Source organism: Pagrus major, chromosome 3, assembly GCF_040436345.1.
Source record: "Pagrus major chromosome 3, Pma_NU_1.0".
Lineage (NCBI taxonomy): Eukaryota > Metazoa > Chordata > Actinopteri > Spariformes > Sparidae > Pagrus > Pagrus major.
This window is the reverse complement of record NC_133217.1, coordinates 6,130,002-6,149,216: the sequence shown is the minus strand read 5'-3', so window position 1 is coordinate 6,149,216 and position 19,215 is coordinate 6,130,002. Positions and strand designations below refer to the sequence as shown.

The window sequence follows — 19,215 nt, the reverse complement described above, 5'->3', positions numbered from 1 at the left end:
GCTTTATGATTATAAACATCATATATAGCCTGTAGGTCCAGTATTCTGCGACAAGCATTACAGCACCAAACGTTTCATCATTTGGCAAAATTCAAGCTTTAAGTGAAAGTCAAATGCTTCTGTTTAATAATAATAAAGTGTTACTGTGACGCCGTGATTTGTATAAAGCTAGCAATAACATTTCCCCTCGTCCTTTTTTTTAAAAATTCATCTTTTTTCCCCCGCTTAACATAAAACCTCACGTTGTCTTTTTTTTTTTTCTTTTTAAAGCGTATTCAGTAGTTTTTGTTTCCTGCTAAATCTTGGTGTGCGGTCTGTTTGGCACAATATCGCAGCCCTCTTAAATTAATCATAAATATGGCTGTGATACATTAGAGTCACAAAACAGATTTTTTGGTTCCAAGATTTGTGCAGGGAAAAGAAAAAAAAAAACATTAGAAAAGAATAATATAATAATATTTAGCGCATCTAAACAAGATCTACAGAGCAAGTTAAAAATCTTCCTGTGGACAATAATGCTCTTCTTCTGTGTACTTCTACAAGCACCAAGCAATATACTTTCAGATTGTGCAGAAAGCAACAGCCATTACTGCGCCTCTGCCTGCAGACAAAAACAACAGAAATAAAAATTATAGACTTTGATAAGACCATAATAACCTCTCTTCATAAATTAAATAATTAACATTTCGCTCTTTTAGATGATTGGCCTACCCCAACTCTACATCACCACCCTGCCCGACTCGCCCCGGAAAAACAGGAAATAAAAATACATCACCAAAAACCTGATTTATCATATTATTTGTCGTTATTAATCTTTCTCTTGCGGTCTCTGGGCCCAGACTTGGGACACATTTTCACAATAATAAAATCTTTACATCTTGGAGTTCCCATTCTACCAAAGCTTTTTTGTTTTAAATCCATCTCTTTGTCATATACTTGCACAATTAAGTAACCTCATGGTTTGATAGCACTTTGGAGTTGATTGTTTACCAGCTAAGTTTTTGTATACATATATATTAAACATCAACCTTTTTTTATTTTGTTTCTCAAGCTTGTTAAGATTCTTAGTCCTCTTCCGGGGCAGCACCGGCATTGCCCTCACCCCAATTTGATTGGTCGTTGTCGGTGGGTTCTTCCCCCTCCAGGTCCTCTCCGTCCTCGCCTTCGAAGTCTTCGTCGCGAGGAAACTCCATGCCCTCCATGGCCTCCAGGCCCTCCTGAGTGGCCTGGTGTGAGTCGGCGCAGTCCGCACACACGCCGTAGCGCCGCGAGCCGTGACGGATACCGACGCTGGCCGCGAGCATGAAGATCTTCTTGCACACCATGCACTTGTACTTCTTGTCCTTCTTGTGCACCTGTTGGAGGGAGAGATGTGGAGAGTGGCGAGGAGATGAGATGAGTCAGGTCACTGATAATTCGTCAATATGACATTGAAAGGAACAGCTGGAATTTTAGCTTAGCTTAACAAAAAGACTGGAAACAGAGAGGAACAACAAATCCTGTTGTTTTGTTCACTTAAATCTTTAACACACATGGCTTTATTGGGTATTTTACTCTAAACGGGACCCAAATTTACCAAATGAACATCAGGCTGTGTTAAAGAAGACTTGAAACTAGAGATTGAGACCATAAACTGATTAGGAAACTGTTTACTGAGGTGATAAAATCAAGTGAGAAGTTGGGTCATTTTCTCATAAGCTTACATACAATCGATTAATTTTGAAACCAGTGGAGCCATCCCCCTCCTGGCCATTAGAAATAATGCACATACAAGGCATTTCTGTATTGCCTTCACTTTTTTTCATCTACTGTTTATACAGTCGATGTTCTGACTTTTAAAGAAAACTTTGACAGATGACATCGCCTGCATGTTGTTTCAAGTTTTGCTGCAAGGACAATGATACAGACCGCTGATTTCAAAAATCCATTTGTCTTGTACCACTTTGAGAGAGACTCTAAGATACTCCCTACATTAGAAAGAGCTATCATAGCCCAAACATTTCTGCGTTTAAAAATATCTTGTTGCACTCACTCCCTTGAGCAGAGAGCTGCCAGACATGAGGTGGAGTGCAAAGATGTGAGGGTGGACAGAGCGCTGCAGTGTTTGGCAGAATATGGAGGGTAGTGAAAGAGAGGAGAGGATCCTGTGCATACGCCAACTCACCAGGGAATGTCTCTTTACGTGCTCGCGGCGGGTGAACAGCTTGCCACAGATGTCACAGCTGAAGGAGCGCACGCCCGAGTGGATGATCAGGTGCCTCTTGAGCGTGCGCCGGTGCTTGGCGATGTAGTTACAGTGGGGGCACTTGAGCTTATTGAGGGCTAGGTGAGAGGACTCGCCTGGAGAGAGACACAGAGAGACACAAGGTCAGATTTAGTAACACCTAAAGATCTGAAAACAACTACGGTTTGATGTTCGAGGGAAGCTGACTAAGAGTTGCTTCCATGAACTGGAGATAGAACGAGACAATGACCGTAAAAGCTACATTTGCATCTATAGATCCTTTAATGAGAGAGGGGTGTGTCAGGAACCAATATCCTGTTTATCAGATCACTGAGTTATAATGAGGCAACCATTAGAGAGAATAAGAAACCACAAACTGATGCATCTCAAGAAGCTCCTTTAGTGAAAGTTTGCTACAGAAGTTTTTAAGCAGATCACTAAAGCTAAAAATGAGAACAACACCATCAAACCTTGCTATCATATCATTCGTTATAGTGTCTTTTTATTATTTCAGAGTGCAAAAGACAGAAATCAAGATGTTTTCACGCCAGCACCGTCTTCATTGCGCTAACAAGCTCCTGACGACAGCTGGGCTTACAAATAAATAAGCAAATCGACTGATTTTGTGAAGGCTTCAAACGGAGTGCAGGTCTTGAGCGAGTCTTCAGAGAGTGGGGTGCCTTTTGTTTGAGCCAGGGAGCGCACAACAGAGGCGTTGTCAGGGCAGGTTGCTAGGGGGGAGGAGGGAGGAGGGGAGTGGGGGCTGGGGGGGTTGATGAGAAGCAGGTCACCTGTGTATTCCCGGTGTGAGTGTGTGTGTCGCACACAGAAGAGCAGAACCTCGTACGAGTGCAACAAGCTGTTAATTTAGGCTTTGGAGATGTAGGAAAGAAACGCACCTCTTTTTCAAGTTTAAGTCAACTTGAATTTTTTTCTCTAGTTTGAGATGTAACCTTGCTAGCCTGGGATTTTATCTGACTAGAGCCTTCTTTTTATGTGTCTTTAAAGCCGACGTCTCCACCCACAACTCCACCCGTCCATGGGACCAATGTATGTCAATCAAACCGCGACTTAATGCCAGAAATCTTACTGTTATTTGTTTTTTTCTTCGATTGGTTGTATTATTTTTTTTGTCCCAGCAGCTGTCAGTAGCAGGGTTGGGAGCCAAACTCAAACTGTGATGGCAAGATAGTAAGCAAAGGAAAAAAACACTACAAACGTGGCTCCAAACAGGAACTATCAGGAACAGAAGTGCGAAACATTGGGAGAATATTTCGAGCAGCCCTGCTGAGATTTTGGCCTATATAGATGAAACTGACTTTACCCATTTATTCCCTGACGTTGGGGTTAATGAAGATCTTCATTTGAGGGTCATGCACATCAACAATGCAGTTAAATGCTGTTTTAACATGAGCCCTTTAGGAGACATACTGACTGGACTGCCCACACTCATTGGAGAAAATGCATTTTTAGTTAAATATTTCAAGTTTCATTCCTGTTCTAGCGAGTGCGGCGTCTTACCATTCTCCCAGGACTCCCCTTGCTGTAAGTCCTGGATGATGCTATACTGGATCTGATTGGCCAGCTCTGGGAAAGGGGGGGAGGGGGGGAGGGACAAGAGAAGCGAGAGGGAGAAAGAGAGATGAGAGGTGGTTGAAAGCCTGGTGGGGTGCACGCACACCTCGGGACGCCTCGTGTACATAAACTAACCACCCCCCACGTGAAACAATGCAAGTTTCAGTTGACAACAAACACACACACAGACACAGCCCACTATTATATGTAAAGCAGTGTGCTCCCCAGGCCAGAGCAACAAACTGTTGGTGTAACCAGGGCTCCAGCAGGGATGGGGTTAATTAGAGAATAGGAGTCGAGCCCTCACACCGGCTCAGCTTACACTCGGCTTTTGTAAGCACTTGTGTGTGAGCACCTGTGTGTGTGTGTGTGTGTGTCCGGTTCCTCCAGCATCAGCGCTTAGAGGCCATTAAAGACACACCCCAGCGAGTGAGTGTGTGTGTGTGTGTGTGTGTGTGTGTGTGTGTGTGTGTGTGTGTGTGTGTGTGTGTGTGTGTATGTGTGCGTGTGTGTTTGTGTCCATTCTCCCTGGGTCAATATTTGGAATAGTGAGGACAGCCCCGCTGCATTAGAGTGGATTAGGGAGGGAAGGAACTGCCCCTGCTGGCTTTGCACCTCGCAAGGGATTGGGGGAAGTTTTTGTGTGCGTGAGCATGGGTGTGTGTTTGTGTGCACGATTAAACAGGGACTGGTGTGTATGCAAATGTTCCTCACCTGCTCTGTGCGTGTGCGTGCAGCACCCACCCTTTAAACAATCCAACAGTCTTGTTTGGAGAAGACCCAAGAATTTATTGGCCACGAGTGTTGGCTCTGGGCTCAGCAATGGCAAAGTACTTATATCTCTGAAAGCTACCATCACTTTCAACTGTTATGTTCCACAACACATCTTGAGAGTCTGTTCAACACCGGCTGCCTCTACAGTCATATCTATCATCGCTTTGTCTTTTTTTTTGGCAAACAATTACAGATAATTTTAAAAAGAGATAACCACCCTTTGGCAAAAGAAAAAGAGATCAGAATTTTCATATTGTGTGGTTATAATGCTTCTGAAGATGTAAAAATAATATTTAATAGCAAAAGCAATTGATTGTTTAGTTAAGCAACAGAAAGTTCATCTGCAACTATTTGATAATGACCTAATATGAGCTGCGACGATTAATAGGTCAGTTGTCAACTATGAAACAAACCACCAACTATTTAGATAATCAATCATTTTTCTTTTTCCAGAAAACTGTGCTGTACATTTGATGTTTCCAGCCTCTAAAATGTGAGATTTTTTTTTACTTTTCTCTGCTTTATAAAATTGGGAAGAGAATATGTTTGGACCTATGAAAACCAGTATTTAAAAGACTAGATTAACTGTGGAAAATAATCAGCGGATGAATCCATAACAATACCGATTGTTGGTGGCAGCCTTAAACATTTTAGTTGTTAAACAACCTCTAAAAAACAAAAAGAGAAAAAAACAAGCACATATTATGAAAGGGGATGACCGCAGAGATCGAAGTGCAGCAAAATGAAAGCCAAATGTGTGTGTGATGTGTGACATCACTGTGAGAAACTGGGACAGCTAATATTGGTGGATGACGGCTCCTAGGCTCAAACAGAAATATGCAAGTAAACGCCGACTCATGGTGCAAGAGGGCCGTCTAGCTCTAGTCTGAGCAACTCACAATGAAAAGATGAGGCTTTGTTTTGCCTTGTAATACAAATGAGCAAATTGATCGACCGTTCCATAAACCTTAATGCACAGTAGACAATTGTACAAACTCAATTTTGCTTTGTAAAGCAATATTTCAATAAAGCGTAACTAACACGTCAGACATCATGTGACACGCATATCCAGAGCGAGTCCCAACAAATGAGCACTGTATGCAACACAAGGCTTATCAAGCCTCGACAGCAGAGAGAGAGACTGTGGGAAACACTGTCACAAACTGAAACCTTTGAGACAAGTGACTGTCTGTCCATAAATGGCACTCGACCATTTTTCCATGTGCAATCCACAAGATGAGGAGTGAAAAAGGATTAAATAAAATGGTTTTGAGTGATCGGACGCTACAAATACATTACATCTCGCAATACACTTCTCATCTATCCAGAAGTAAACAGTTGTAAAGTATCACCTACACGCCACTGGATCTTCATATGAAGTATTATTTGTTATTGACAGATTAAAACACTAGTCAACGTCAGCCCATCCACATGACACAGATTTTGAAAGGTTAGGGGGTCAGCTAGTTTATTTGGGGGGGGGGGGGGGGGGAACAAAGATCTTGCTTCAACACCACTTCTACATTTAAGAAAGTATTCAAAGAACATTCTTCTGAAAAGGGAACTGTGAAACGTCTAGGAAAACACCTTTCTGTCAAAACGCTACAATGTGAGAAACCCACAGAAATGAATGCATCTTTTAAAAACATGACTACTTTAATTGTTCATTTAGTGGCTTAAAAAAAACCCCAACAGAATGGCAACTAGAATAGCACACAGTCGCACTGGTGTGACTGAGATGTAGAGGTTTATTTTCTCAAAGAATTGAGATTTCCGCATTTTTGCATGCGTTTTAAACAAAGAAGAGCATGTATTTCGCACCCTTTTTCCTGTTTACAATCATTTACAGAATGTATTTTTAAAAAAATGCAATTAAACTCTATTATTTGATGCACTTAAATTATGTGCTGGTGCACCAAAATGACAAAGTTAGGCGCACCAGTGCAACCTCTGTAAAAAGATTAGTCTGGAGCCTTGATCTGTTCAATCTGGACTTTTATTTTGATCTGCATCGAATTATTCTCACTCATAGATACCAGTCACCTAAATATGCCTGATTGTTTTCATTAAACTCCAAGTTTAGTGGAAACTGTTCAGTAGTTTTTGTGTAATCCTTCTGACAAACCAACCAACCAACCAACCAACAGAAACGGGTGAAAACCATCCTGGCAGAGGTAAAAATGCCATTTTCTCACCCTGACATCAAACAACATCTGGATGATGCATTTCTGCCTCACAGTCTCTCAAAACCATCTTTCACATATGTTAAACAATTGGACGTCCATCAGTCGCAGGCCTTTAACGTTCATGGCTACAGCAATAAATAATTTGACTGTCAAAACTGGGGTTGGGAGAGGCTTATTTTTGGTGATCCTGTCTACACGGATGTACTGCATCTGTACAATTTTAAGGCCTTACAGAGTCTGAATATTCACAGATCTACATTCAAACTGTAAACATACACTATATTGTATGAATTAATTCCATGGTTTGGAGGCAAATGAACTGTTAAACACAAAACTATAATTTAGAGGGTAAACAGTTGCCTTGAACCCTTTTACTGTGACTAACAGCCTACTTCAAGTCTTCACCATATCTCTGTTTGGTAACATAGTGTACATTAGATAGAGACATGGAGCTAAACAACAGAGATGAACAGAAGAAGGTTGGAGAGTTTGCACACATGCAGACAAACTCAGTCTTAAATTGAGCGTCTCCCTCTTGGCTATTACAACACCCTGGATCACTTTGTGCACACATTAAAAAGAGCCCTACGAGGAGTCGGAGGCACTAAGAGCATTCAAGTGCATTTAGGGAGGCCTGGGGGAAGAAATGTTTCCCCTGCTTTCTTCATTTGCCTGCATTAGGGATGGCTTCTCTCGCTCTCTCTGACACATACACACAAAATGTAGTTCTCTCTCTCTTTCTAAACACACTTTGGCCTCACACAACCCCCCCCCTTCACCCACCCTCCATACCACTCCACTTAATATGTGATATCATTATGGTTACAGCGCCATGCTTAATGGGGCCAACAGAAGGAGAAGGCTGGAGCTGAGAGAACAGATTACTAAGAGTAGGCTTGTGCCAGTTGCCATCAGATCATATATGTACGATCGCAGAGATGATCACTGATGTTAAGGTGATTTTAAACGACTTACAAAACAGTTTGTTGTGTCTTTTTCATGAATCTGAGAAATGGGTCTGTTCTGAACATGGCGGTTTATGTTGGTGTCCATAACAATTCTTCAACTCTCGTCGTCCATACTACTTTTTCCTTTGGCGACTGGGTGAATTTTCGGTGATCTCATGATTGGAGGATGTGAAAATGGAAAAAAACAAATCGGCCAATCCTAACTAAGAGCGCTATGCTGTGTGTGGGTAGGACGGACAAGGCGATTGATAGATTAAAGTGAAATGCTGGTATTTTTATACCCGGGTCCTGTATTGACATGCTTGTGTGTTTAAATGATTCATGCTTACAAATCGCAAGATTTCAGAGTGAGACTTCTTCTTGAATGAGACTTGTGTTTGTGGTTACAAGAAAGATCTTACACTTACACAAAAAGTCTGAATCTGTAGTAATTGTTTCTGTAACGTTGTCAGCCACTGTTGTTGAGCAACAACCTTAACCTGTCAGTGACAAAAGAAGCACTTTTGGTGGGCGTAATTTTGACAGTCGCATTTGCCCCAAAGGATTACATTGCAGCCATAGCAGCGATTTTGTGGCTGACAGCTTCTGATAGACCGCTTCGTAAACTTTTGGTAAGTATGAATCATTTACACATTAAAACATTGAAAAACATACAGCCCAGGTTTTAAAATACTGGAATTCCCCTTTAAAGTACAGAAAGAGGAAGTTATCAGAGGGTACAGAGAAAGAGAGAAGATAAGTGGAAAATGTCTTTCAAGCAAGATTGAAATCTTGATTAAATGAGTGAAAGCAGCTTAAAAAGGTCGAAGGGATTCAATGTTTTTGCCGAACACAGAATATAGCGTGGGTTTAAAATGTAATGAAGAATAGGACAAATGATCTATTCTTATCTCCAACCCAATTTAAAGTATTGTCATGTTATTATTTTTTACTATAAAACAATATAAACTCATACGACTCATTGAATTCAAATGATTGACTTGAACCTTATAACACATCTCATCTTTCCTTTTCAACAAGTCTCAGCAGTGATGTGGCAACACATCTCTGTGCAGGTGGGCGTAACTTTCGTAAGCCCCCTGCTCCGGAGTGATTAGTGAAGATCACAGCCGGGAGTGGTGACTCACATGTTGGCTATGCACAGCAGGTTAAGAGCTTGACAACCAAACATCCCTGCTGTTAGGTGCAACAGCGGGACATTGATCGAAAAAGCTGAAAATTGATTCCTATTAAGGTGTGATCTTGAACAGTGGAGGAGGATCAACTACTGACCACGTGACCTATAACTGTTATCCACCACTGACCCCTGGGTGCATAAATCATTACAGGTGCATGGTGTAGGGACAGGCATTGATCAAACCAACAAAATTAAATTCAAAACACTTTTCAATGCAGATGTCTTCTAAAAGATATTAAATATGACAAGCTAAATTTTGGGGACAAATATGTAAAATGATGCAGAAAACATCAGGAATGAAAATACCTTGTCAAGGTTTTAGTGTGCATTATTTGGCTTCAAATGTTTGAACAGTAGGAAGCAGAGAGGCGCCAGGCTAGCTAACGATGCTACCTGACTGACTTAACTGGTTATTGTTGTTCTAACAGTAGCTTTAGGCTAAGTTTGCAGACATAGATGCACAGTTACATCGAGTGCAGAGGGCCAAACACGTCCTTCACCCTGGCCATGCTGTTGAGCTTTGTACACTAGAGGCTACTTAAACATGCAAAACACGTTTGACTGAACGCTCTACATTGGTGTAAAAGATGTAATCCAGAGGCCCCAACATAACAGATTTCCACACATAATGTAGGAAAATATGTTTCTCCATATCATAAAGATGTTTAATTTAGGTGATCAAAATACTACATGCATCTCTCTTCCTTGAAAACAGAGCCTCTTCCATTCACTTGGAGTGAGTGTACAGCATAATATTACAAATATGACTACTAGGAATAAGAAATTCATGATTTAAATGTGAACGCAATACAGGAGAAGGATTTTGGTGGGGAGTGTGTGAGGTATGTTTACAGGTACAAATGTGTGTCATACCAGCGTTTTCAGAGAGGGAGGAGAAGTCCTCTCTGGGGTAGGAGGCTGAAGGCTGGACGAACATCCCCTCGTCGAATCCCTCTTCAGGCTCTGGTGGAAAGTTGTACACAAAACGCCGCGTGGTGGTTTGTTTTTTCCTCCGTCCGCTTCCAGCTGCAGCGTCCGGTGCTTCTCTCTTTATTGCCGCGGGTGCTGCTGCAGCGCCACCTGTGGTCGGTTCGTTCCAGACGAACACCTGACCTTTGCCGCTTGCCGCCCTTGTTTCATTGGTCTCTGCTGAATCAGACGAGTTGTCGTTGTGGTGGGCCCAGTTGCCAGAGGCTCCAGGGGTCACCAGGGCACAGCCCTCACTCCCAACCACCGTTACCTCTATATCACTGGTCTCCTCTTTCACCCTGCCGCCTTCATCTTCGTCTTCCACTGATTCCTTTCCTTGGTTGTTACTGGCCTTGATCGACAGCTTTGACAGGATGCTCGTGGCCCAGAAGTTGCTTGGCTTCCGGTCTGACCCTCTCTGTCCGTCTTTGGCCACCGTCTGCCTCTTGTTGTAGTCCACCACCACTGAGTCAGGAGCCTCCTGCTTGATGCTGATATTCAGGGCATCCTTTATAAAAGCCCTACATGAGTGGACAACTTCTGTCATCTGGAGGTAACTCGCAACAGACATCACCTCAATGGCATTTTGGCTAGTGAGCAGCAGATTCCCGGAGTAGAGAAAGTCGAGGATAACTGAGAAGCCCTGCACAGCAGCGACATCCAGGTGCGTGACCGTGGCCTGGTCTTGGGCCTCGCCCTTGGTCAGACAGTAGAGGGTTTTGAAGTAGCGGCTGCCCGCCACCAGGATGTTCTTGTGTGCACGGAACACCTGGCCCGAGACGACTATGTTGACATCACAGAGGATGCCACTTTTGCGTTGCTTGTCCAGCTCCTGGAGAAGCTGGTAACAGTAGGAGTTCTCACTGGGCTTGTTGCGGTAGTCTTCCCCTGAGCAGTTAGTGGAGGGGCTGGTGTTGTCTGAGGGCCTCACCATCTCCTTTTACATGAAAGAGAGAAAGATACATTATTGTGGTGGATTTCGTGCATGCAAATCATTTGCAAAAGCAAGAACAAATGTACTTATACACAAATATATTTTCCCTTCCTGTAACTCTGTCTTTAAAAGCCACACACATTTACACCCTCGGGGTTCGTAGTGTGACACTGACGCACCTGCCCTAGGGGTGAAACAGGTTTGACAGGCTTCTGTGTTATGGAGGAGGTGGAAAAGAGGCAAAGAAAGGCGTGTTATTTTCAGGCTAGGTAGTATTACACAGCCCTTTAACTCCTGTCCTCCATCAAACTTAAACTTCACAACTCCTAACACAAAAAATATGACGTGAGGTCCAATCACAGATTAATAAAAGACTACAATTTGACATATAAAAAGGCTAGACTGCAATGTTCAGTGCTTTCCTCAAGCTACTTTTGTTAAATTGCTGTAGACTTTCCTGTAAGTTGGCACACCAACTTACTTAACTTACTTATTAATTTGAATTAATAATTTACTACATTTTGACATCAGAGAGCCTGTCCAAACTTTTTGCATGTTTTTGTTTTTCCAATGGGTAGAGAAATTACCATCACTGCTTGCTTGATCTGACTGACTTTTACTTCTAGGACTGCTGAAAAACAAAATGAAGCAGTGAGCCTGGAAAGAAACCTTTGTTCAAGAGGGCTGCTGCAAAACAACGTATTCTTATTCTTGTTTTTCTACATCTTTTAGAAATCCGAGGCAATACAAAAAATATTTATCACCAAACAGAAAAAAACACACCATATTTGGCTATTCTTAAAGATTTCTAAGACCACTGTCCATCAGGATTCCCCTTTTAATGAGTTGAAAATATCATTTTAGTTTTAATTTTCTTTAAAGCAACCATGAGGAATCAATTTACCAGGGCCATAATATGGATTTAATTTGTAGTAATACTAGATGAAGCCCTCTTGACCGAGACAGATGTTTATTTCTTCATGACTATGAATACACTTTCAAGTTTGGCTTTGGTTGTCACCTCCAAAGCCATGTTGAAAAGTAGATTTGCAAAATTAAAAAGACTTAACACACATAAGCTACTGTATATTAATATCATGTCTCCCTTTGACTGGGAAACTAGATGTAAAACACGCCAGAATTAGACCAGGAGGAGGGCCGACAAGTGTCCAAAGCAGGACACACAACGTGGCTGTAGGATGGGAACTGGCAGAAGCATAGAACTACCCTGTACCAGCCCCACTCCCCCTCCCCGGCTCCCCTTTAACAGGGCAAAGGGCCAGCCTTGTACAAAGCTGAAGAGAGGGGAGTACATAAGTGTGTATGCATACAGTTTTTATGCAAAAATACATGGTTGGACTTGAATGCACACATGCACATAGAAAAAATATATAGCCTATTAAGAAAATGCATATACACCCTGTGTTTGTCGAAGCCTACATTATAGTTTTTACACTCGGACACACACACACATGCAGCAGCATACATCTCCAGCTCATTTTAGATTGCACAGCAGATGTCCTAATCCAGAATAATTCACATTGCTCGAGCCCTGCATTTTTGCCCCCACCCACCACCACCTCTTCTGCGCACACATGCATGTGCACACACACAAACCAAGCTGCCTACACATACACACAGCTGGGGTTTCAGCTCGAGTAATTCAGATTAAATCCATTTCTCTGGAGGTCCCCACCCAGCCCCCACCCCCACCCCTACTCCCTCCACACTGCAGCTCTTGTCCAGGGCAGCCTGGGCGCACAGGATAGTATAGGGGGGCTTATCATCCTCTGCCACAGCTGGAGGGGGAGAGAGATGGAGAGAGAGATGGGATGGGATGAAATGAGAGGCAGACAGGGGGAGAGGGAGACAGAGGGGGAAAGTCGACGTACTTTGCAGGCTAAAAGACATAAAAGGAGACTGGAAGGACAGAGAATAATGGCAGATGAGACAGCAGAATGGTTCTGATGGAGAAAAAAAAAAGTAGAAACAAAGCTGATAGAATTAAGTGTGGAAAGAAGATGAGAAATGTTCAGAGCATAAAAGAGAAAAGCCTGATAACACATGCACAAAGAGTGAGAGCATGAGGCAGAGACTGAGAGCCAGACCTTGAGCCTCGACAAAAAGGGCGGAGGAGAAAATGTGGAGCAGAGGGAGCCGGAAAGCCAGCGCAGTAGAGAGAAGGAGTTGGGTCACCCCATTTTAGCCTTTACAATAGCCCGCGTTCTCCCCGAGGCTCATTGTCCACTCACTGTGGGCCTTTGTGAAAGGGCTCTGCACTCACTCTCTTATTACACACTATCTCCCACTTGCGAGCATAGAAAAGGAGCCAGGGTGCATGTGGGTGAGGCGGAGAGGATGGGGAGAGAGGAGAAAAATTATTCCATGATATACACATCAAAGCCTCTGGAGGGGCATGGTCATCATGTTGAGTACTGTGGCGGAATATATTGGTGTGGTGAAGGGCAGGTGGACTATAACAACAAGAGGAGCTGGATATAGAGTGGGATTGTCAGTGTTCGCATACACTTTTTGCTGCTTTGTTTTCTCCTCTCTTGATACAATTAAACCCAATCTTAGAACTAAAGCCTGACAGATATAGCGGCCGATATTCGCCTATCACAGATGTATCATATCGGCATATATGTTGTCTTTCGGCTGATCTTTAAAGGCAGATATCTGCATGTGAATGCAGATACATTTTCAAAAAAAGATCATAACAGTCTAAATGGTGGTCAGATGATAGCTGATGGGTTCTGACCTTCCAGACTGGATTTCAATCAATGCGTTTTGCCTCTTTTGCTCTCCACAAGCACTGTTTACCTGCAGTCAACCAGCCCAAATGTGCTTTGTCACTATTCCAACTACAAACGGACTAAAAACCGAAATCAGAATGCTTCTGATACAAAAATCTTGTCCTCGCCAACAGATTATGTATTCATATGCAGATATTTGCCAAGAGACAACTAACAAGCTTCCAACGTGCTGGACTAACTGGAAGATGAATTATGTTCAGTACTATATCGCATTGCATCTCTCATTAATTAGAATTCAAACAGCTTACAAACTCTAGCTGATGCTACTGTGGCAAGCTAGCAAAAGTCAGCAAGCCGCTATCTAACATAAATAGTGACTTGTATTTTTCCCAGGATGAAGGGGTCAGAGTTAAACACAAAAATGAAGCAATGTGTTAAAAATGCCATAAATAAAACAAGCGCTATATTGCTCCTAGCACCTGGGAATCAGTAGACCCATTTTATCATTTCGACTAACCAGCCATCCCTACCCCTGAACCCCATGACTCCCCACAGCTTTTATCCATTACACATAGCAAGGCAACAGGCCAGAGAGGTAAGACTTGGCCTGGCAGTTCTGATATGAGTTGTGTGTGCATGTGTGTGTATTAAGTCAGGCTAGGACAGCCTGGTACTGGATAAGTTGCTCCATACTGGCCTCATCAGCAGCATCATCCTTTCTCCAGATGTGCCACGTGTGAGCTGGGAGCCTGGAGAACCAGCAGACCAACCCTGCACGGCAGATGCTGGAGGCAAAAACCAGCCTGAGCCAACAGAGAATGTGGGGACAATATCAGCCTCCCCCAGTCATGACGTGGCTCGGCTTTTATTCGAGCCAGAGATGGAAGGAGTGGAAGAATGAAAGGGAAGAAAGAGAGTGCAGTGCAAGGGAATCCAAGAGAGTGCCGGGGAAGAAGAATCCTTTGATCTGGGTCTAACATTGATGCTTTAAAATCTGGAGGCAACGGCCAATAAGAATTGATTTACAGGTGGATTAAACAAACCAATGTGGCCATAAATTGGAGCTTACTGAAGCTCTGGCCACAGTCAGACCCACTTCACAGATCAGGAGATACAGCACTGTCCCCATGCAACATAATGACCCACTGGAGCCAGTTTTTGTTTACCTTTTACACATGTTTGCCTACACCCCCTCACTCATCTGCCCCCACCCATCATCAAGCCAGCCCCATGACCAGCCCAACCCTGAGGCCATCTCCACCGGTCCCTCAACGACTCCCTACATCTACTGTATCCTTGCCTCAATCCCCCCTCCTCACCAAACCCGTCTGTCCCCAGATGCTAGAACAATACCGCAGTGTGCGTTTGGCCCAAGGTGTGGGAGGGCTGTGCTGAGTGTCTCCCGGCTTCCTAACAATGCTCTGACAGAAGAGGCAGAAAGAGGGGGGCAGAGAAAACGAGGGGAGGGTAGAGTCACTGACGGATTCAACAAGAAGAATTCTCCCTTTGGCTCCACCCCACCCCACCCCATTCCCCTGACCTGTGGCCCCCAATAAACATCTCATATATCTGGCAGACACCAGACCGCAATGGGTGGGTCCCCTTTCCCATTCGGGGAGACGTACTCTTAACAATGAGTGTGGTGTTTGTCTTAACTGAAATGAGGGGGTGAAAAAGACCTGTATAGGTCCCCCATATCTGATTGCGAGGGTTATCTCATCTTACACCCCATTTAGATCAACACAGTGATGCAGGTAAAACATTTGTTTTGCCCTCAAACAGAATGGAGCATCATGGGTCGTCTGACCTGGCTTCATGAGCCTCACCCTGGCCTGGGTTTTTGTTGCAGTTTGGATATTGCAGGGGTTTGGAGAACAGTTGGCTGTATTATGGATGTAAATTATATTTTTACTGACATTCAATTCAAACAATTGGACGACAAAGAAAAAAGAAAGCAGTGGTGGGTGAGAGAGACAGAGGAAGTGTATGGAGAGGCTGGATGTGGAGAGAACTGAAACTAACTTAACTATGCAATGAATGCAATGTGCGTTTTGACATATGTATATACAGTTATAGAGACTATATATGGTGAAGACAAGGGACACGCTGTGACAAAGAATATCAGTTTGACACATAACATTTACCAATCTGTGATTGTAGAGAGAGTAAAAATAATTTCTATACGTCCGATATGTGATCTCATGTTTGATCTAAGGGAACCAATGGTCTACTTTTGCCGTGTCTTAACCTTATACCAGCGAGCATAGGGAACAATCAGAGCACAAGACAGAGTCTAGAGAATTAAGGACAACGGCCCCCTTCTCCAAGGAGACCCACATTCACCACAGCTGCCCTGGTGTGCTAGGGCTAATTGAGTTAGCTTTAACGAATGCAGCAGAGGCCTGACTAACGTCAGGAATGGGTGAATAGAACAAGACGTTGCCTCGTAACACCATAATTCCCCTTTAATGTACTGCCTCACAATGCCGCCTTGCTTTACATACACTGCTGCTCATTATCTCAACAGTGGTGCATATATGAAGATTGTAGTTCTATTCAAAAGGCAGTCTTAGGAGAAAAACCTAATCTCATGAACATCAAAACAGCAAAAAGTGATTTCATTTTCATTTCAAGAAGTGCAGCAATGGGACGTGATCTTCCCAGCTCTATTCTGAACAAGAAAATGACCTGGATAACCTCTCCGTATAGTGTCTGGGGTCCTTGTTGCTAGGGAGAAGCCATACCAAGCCCCTAATCCACTCCTACTGCTCTCCTTACCAATTAGAGATGTACACAAGTTAGTGGATCACTTTAAGTCATTCTGATTAGTGATTGCGTGTGCAAAGGAAGGGAACTAAATGTAGTAGTGCAATCCTCTTCACTCACAAATTAGAGTCAAATAGCACCCCGCTCTTAATTCCCCTGACAGCTCAGACCATTGTCAGCACAGGAGGTCGAGTGTGGCAGTGTACAAGGAACAGTAAGAAGCAGTAGTGAGGTTTTTCTTTTTCAGATATAGGACCGATGGGAGAAATGCCCTTTGACACCAGATTGTTCGGGGAAAGATGCACTCCCTGTTTTTATGAGGTCTCTGAAACAGTATCGTAGAAATGTTGCCTACACTGCAATAAAAATAATGAACCAATAAAAAGATCTCATGCACATCAATAAAGACAGGGTTCACCAAATATAAAACTGGCTTCAGTGTTTTTGAATTAAAGCCAATACTGGCGATAAGTTTGAACCTACCTCAAGCGAAGGCTAAAGCGACCTAGTATTTAAAAGCCAACAAAATAATTTTCAGGTTAGCATGGTTTCAGTCTTGTGCATACAGAAGAAGACATGCCCCAAAATTATAACACTAGAGCCCATTAATCCATAAATATGTGGATGACGGGGTCAGGTGATGCCATGTCATTCTATTTACTGACATCTATTTCACTCATTCATGCCTCTTCACACAGGGTGCCTGCGGGCCAGGCAGGCTGTCAGGCTCCAGGCGACATGATTTACTCCTCTCCTCTTGTCCAGCCCCGCAAGTGACACCATCTATGGATTTTGGGGGGTCATTCTAGCACAATGCCTCTAATTTAGCTCCCCAAAGGGAGGAGGAGGTGGAGGAGGAAGAAATGCGCCAGAGGTCACCCGGGACTGCGAGCCAGCAGAGCTGCAAGAGAGGCCAAGAGGCGGGGGGTGGGGAAGGGGTGCGGTTCCCCAAAGGCTGCTAGGGTCGAGCCCTTGCCATTGTGTGACCTCTAGCAAGCTAGCAATTAAGAAGACTGCTGATGCAACAAAGGGAGTGCTGTACAGTGTGCAGCTTTAAAATAAAACAAAACCTACAACGCAACAACTGGCCATCGTTTGTTTTTACTTTTTGGACAGGTTCACAGTCATTTGTGACAGGCAGGGAAACAGCCTCCGGTGTGAGAGTAGCTAGCAGGTGTCATACTGGAGCAGGTTTGACAGATGAGTGGACGGACCATCACATTTGAGACATCAGCCGAATCAGATTCACGTCACTCTCATTGTAACACCATTCAGTGTGTTTTGCCGTTCAGTAACTCAGTTAGTCGACATTAGCCTCGCTAGGGGCTTTCCACTGCCGTCAGTGGCCATCTACCTCCGGGTACACAGCGAAGCTACTGGGGCTAGTTGGCTAAGCTAGCTGTTAGCTCAGGTTAGCAGGCTGATGCTAGCTAATCAGCCAGGAGAGGGGATTGTGAAGCTTAAGTAATGGCCTATTTTCGCCTTCCTTGTGTTTTTAAGTTGTAAAAACTGTCGCCAACAGTGACAAAACAGAGCAGAAACTGACATATGCTGTGACAAATGCGTGACAGGTACATTAAGCTACGTAAGAACCGAAGCGAAATCGTCATGGACTCGAGCTAACGTTACCTGTTTGGTGGGGTCATTTCTCCCGTGCTCAGAAGACAGGTGATGTCTCAGCAGCAAGGCCCGCTTGTAGTTGCGACTACCTTTGACAAGCTCGTCGCTGTTTTTAGTGGCAATGTTGTGACACCAGGAGCAGGACATGAGTCCCGTCTCCTGGCAAAATTTGAGCCATGGAAATTCTTGCAACCACGAAGCATGGAATAGTGAGTGTTTCTGAAGCAACGTCTGCGGTCTCATCTCTACCCCAGATTTCCTGGATCCCGTCTCGCCTCCTGTCGCACCGCTTCCCGTCTCCTGCCCGTCGGCGTTGTTGGGACCGTTCCCCGCTGTCAAACCGTTCCCCTCTCTGGACCCGTCGTCCCCTTCCCCCGAGCCGTCTCGATCGTCGCCGTCCGCGGCTGCAAAGCTGCCCCCTTCCGGGTCCTCTTCTTCCTCCGCCTCGGGTTCCGTGCTATCGCTGACAGACCCAGCGCCCTCCACTCTCTTCTGCGATGATCCGTTTGCCCCCAGATCCCTGTCCTCCTCTTGATCCGGCCTGTTCCCGTTAAATTGTCGGTCTTGACAGGCCGGGGCCTCCCAGCTGTTACAGTTCCCCCCACCGAGACCGCTGGAACCCGTTAACCCAGCTAATCCACCTCCTCGGAAAGCCAGCGACCTGCGGTTTCTCTCACCGGACATTTTTCTTAATATATATTAGAATCTTCACTTTCTCAACAGTATCCCCCTCCGAAAGAAATAATGTCTCTGTACAGGATGTATTTTCCGAAAGAGATGGACCGTCGTCGTTTCTTTTCTCCGCTTTGGCCCTCCCGGTGAGAGTATGTAGGTTATGCGGAAATAAATAAAGGTTTTAAACGCATAATGAATTTCAGGGTTCTCGCTGCGTCCGCGCAGGCCCCGCAGAGGTCGAATGGCAACGACTTTCCTCCCCACAATGCACCTCGACCAGAGAAAGGGGGGTTGGAGAGGGAGGGGGCGGCTTTTAAAGGAAGATGGGGGTGCTGTTTATCAGCAAGGGGTCTTTTGTGTTTGGAGGCTGCACCCATTTTCCGCATGCTTTTCATCTTTTGACTTTGCTTGTAATCTCTGCACATAAGCGCTGCCTTGCGTGCCCCACTTTAGCCTTTTGCTAAACAGGGTTACCATAATATTCCTATAATGTTCCTATAATGTTCCTATAGAAATTCCATTATAACTCGTAGTCTGTCTATAATACTTTCTTTTTTTTAAAAAAAAACATTTTATTGTATTTATAAAAAA

The 19,215-nt window shown here is 44.0% G+C and overlaps 1 protein-coding gene across 2 annotated transcripts; it reads right to left on the bottom strand.

Moving 5' to 3' along the window:
* Window positions 1-268: 268 nt before the first annotated feature.
* On the bottom strand, window positions 269-18,914 carry zbtb10 (zinc finger and BTB domain containing 10). Of its 2 annotated transcripts, XM_073463311.1 has the most exons (5): window positions 17,959-18,912; window positions 9,778-10,810; window positions 3,746-3,811; window positions 2,165-2,340; window positions 272-1,355 (listed from the first exon to the last, which is right to left on the bottom strand). In XM_073463311.1, the coding sequence occupies exons 1-5, from the start codon at window positions 18,631-18,633 to the stop codon at window positions 1,065-1,067; spliced, it is 2,241 nt and encodes a 746-aa protein (XP_073319412.1). In that variant the 5' UTR covers window positions 18,634-18,912; the 3' UTR covers window positions 272-1,064. The 2 variants fall into 2 exon arrangements, with proteins under 2 accessions (XP_073319413.1, XP_073319412.1); XM_073463312.1 differs by lacking the exon at window positions 3,746-3,811 and having other exon boundaries at window positions 269-1,355; window positions 17,959-18,914.
* Window positions 18,915-19,215: the final 301 nt, after the last annotated feature.

Coding starts and splice junctions, on each gene's coding strand:
- zbtb10 (XM_073463311.1), bottom strand. CDS start 18,633: ATGTCCGGTGAGAGAAACCGCAGGTCGCTGGCTTTCCGAGGAGGTGGA. Junction 2,341..3,745: donor AGGGGAGTCCTGGGAGAATG/GTAAGACGCCGC, acceptor GTCTCTCTCCAG/GCGAGTCCTCTCACCTAGCC. Junction 1,356..2,164: donor ACGTAAAGAGACATTCCCTG/GTGAGTTGGCGT, acceptor TCCCTCCAACAG/GTGCACAAGAAGGACAAGAA.